At 63.1% G+C, this 2649-nt stretch overlaps 1 protein-coding gene across 1 annotated transcript in view; it reads left to right on the top strand.

Annotated features, from left to right (window-relative positions):
• The window catches only part of LOC108290821 (putative serine protease 29), a 3115-nt gene extending 2918 nt beyond the window's left edge, over positions 1 to 197 (top strand). Inside the window, 1 exon segment of the mRNA XM_017510810.2 lies at positions 33 to 197. Coding sequence (XP_017366299.1) covers positions 33 to 197 — 165 coding nt within the window.
• The last annotated feature ends 2452 nt before the right edge of the window (positions 198 to 2649 follow it).

The raw sequence follows: 2649 nt of genomic DNA, 5'->3' as shown, positions 1-2649 counted from the left end.
TCGGCGGTGACCCCGTTCCTTCCCCTCCTCAGGGTGACTCCGGCGGCCCCCTGGTCTGCAGCGTGCGGGGGGCCTGGCGCCTGGTGGGGGTGGTCAGCTGGGGCTACGGCTGTGCCCTGCGGGACTTCCCCGGCGTCTACACCCGCGTCCAGACCTACGTGCCCTGGATCCTGCAGCAGGTCCGGGAGGTGCCCTGAGCAGGCCGGGCTGGGCCCCGGGTGGGTGGGCCGAGGAGGCGCCGGGACCGTCCTCCCGGTGGTCTTTGCTGCCGCCTCCGCCGCAGGCCAGGCCGCTGGCTCGAGCCAGTTCTCCGACTCCTCAGCGCCCTGATGCCGGGGGCAGGTGCTGGGGAGGGGAGGGCGGGGCCCCGCAGGTCTCTGATTAAAGAGCTTGGGAACAGCAGAGTGTGTTTTGTGGCGTCTTTGTGGGAATACAGCAAGAAATCTCTAGAAAAACCCATCACAACACTTTGGGAGGCTGAGGGGGGCGGATCACGAGGTCAAGAGATCAAGACCATCCCGGCCAACATAGTGAAACCCCGTCTCTACTAAAATTTAAAAAATTAGCTGGGCGTCTGTAGTCCCAGCTACTCGGGAGGCTGGGGCAGGAGGATTGCTGGAACCCGGGAGGCAGAGGTTGCAGTGAGCCGAGATTGCTCCACTGCACTCCAGCCTGGTGCCTGGTGACAGAACGAGACTCTGTCTCAAAATAAATAAATAAATAAATAAACCCATCACAACAAAAACACCTGAAAACCAAAAGGCATTTTTTGGAGGGGGAAAAAAACAGAAAAAGGGAGGGATTTGCACCCCGAACCCTGGCTGGGCCTGCTGCTCTCAGCCACCCCCTGTCGGAGGCCACCTGGGCCACCTCTGCTTTTGGGCTCTGGTAATAAAGATGCTAAGAACACCCCCGCAGCCTCTCGGGGAGACACCCATGGGTGCTGCTTCAGTGCCAGCTTCCAGGTGAGGAAACCCAGGCAGGTAACTCATCGGAGTTGCAGGCGCGGTGGGTGGGGGTTCGGGGTACCAGGCCCAAGCGCTGCCCGCCACTCCTGTGCCTGGCTTCCCTGGGCCATGGTGAGGTTTAGGCTCCTGCCCCGACTCTCTCCTGTACAGGGTCCCAGAGCTCAGACACCACCTCGCAGCACAAGACGGGAGGGGACAGTGGGTAAGAGGCCCAGCCTCCGCATGGGGTCACTTCCTGGGAGGCTTCCTCTCAGGGCCACGCCAGGCTGGGCAGGGAGAGCAGTGCTCTAAGGGGCAGGCGATGCCAGGAACCACCCGCTCCCTCCTCCCCATGTTCATTCTGCACCCAGACTGGGCAGACTCAGCGCCTAGACCCCAGGGTGCAGGTCCATGTGTGGCCCCGGCGTCAGCTCCCCCGGGCGCCCACAACCAGGGGCTTCCTGCCTTCCCCTCTGCTTCCAAGACCTCTGCAGGACGGAGAAAAGGTGGGAGCCTAAAAGGGAGGGTCTGGGGGCTTTCTGCTCCTCCGAGGAAGTTTCTGCAGGTGAGAGGGTGGGGCCTGGCCTTCGCCTTCCCCCCTGCCCTCACCCGCCCCGGCCTGTCACTCCTGGGGGTAGGGGTGGGCTGGACCCCCAGAAGGCATGGGCTTTGGGGCAAACCCAGGCTGAGTCTCTGTGCAGAAACCACAGCCGGGTTTATACTTTCTCCCTGGTCCCTGGTCTTTCCAGAATGGGGCAGAGCGGAGGGGTCAGGGGCACCTCTAGGCAGTGGGAAAGGCTCCGAGCCAGGTGTGGGGAAAGGCTTGGAGGGCGGGGTGGGGTACCGCCCTTTCTCTCCCCTGGAATGTGGCTCCCTCTGGCATTCCTCACGCTTCCCTTCCTGGAGAAAGTGGGGAGTCCTGCAGGTTTCCCGCTGCTCTAAACCCAGGGTGAGACCTGCTGGACACAGCCCAGCTCCCAGGGCACTCTCTGCCGGAGTCCAGGGTCCAGCTGCTCCCCCACCACTTCCCAGGTTGCTCCTGGGCCTCCCGCTCATTGCCTTGGGTCCCTGCGCTTTCTAGGACAGGCGGGGGATGGGGACAGCCATCAGCGTCACTCCGGACCTCTGAGCCATGTCCATGCCCCACTGGACCCTGCTGGACCTCGAGGTGCCCTCACGGCGCTCAGAGTCCCTCCCTTGCAGACCCTGATCTGTGCGACTCACAGGACGCCAAGACCCAGCGGGGAGGCGGAGCACTTCCAGCACCTGTGTGTGGCGGGGCAGGCTTCCCTGCTTTCTCCAATTTCAGCTTCAGTGAGGAAGAAATCGCCTTCCTCTGCCAGGAGGAAACCGAAATGAATTGCTCCTCCTCCAAAACGGGAGCCACCAGCCCCCACACTCACCGACCAGGGCTGCTGAGGAGGCCCGGTCCCACAGTGACTGCTGTGCCTCGGGGGCCAGGACCCTGCGGCTCCCCCAGCTGCCTGGGGGCCATGCCTTGACCCTTCCTCCCTGGCGACACCCACAGCAGAAACACAGTGAAGACCACACCTGCTTTTCATCATGCACTTTAATGAGACCCAGGGCTCAGGAAGACTGGCATCAACCACCAGCTACTCGGGCAGGGGAGGGCGGGAGGAGCCAGGAGGAAGGGGCTCAGGATGAAGGAGGGGGCTCAGGATGGGGGAGGGAGCTCAGGATG

The sequence above is a fragment of the Cebus imitator genome, unplaced genomic scaffold, assembly GCF_001604975.1.
Source record: "Cebus imitator isolate Cc_AM_T3 unplaced genomic scaffold, Cebus_imitator-1.0 Scaffold444, whole genome shotgun sequence".
NCBI lineage: Eukaryota > Metazoa > Chordata > Mammalia > Primates > Cebidae > Cebus > Cebus imitator.
The sequence above is the reverse complement of the archived record's forward strand: the minus strand, read 5'-3'. Positions and strand labels throughout refer to the sequence as shown.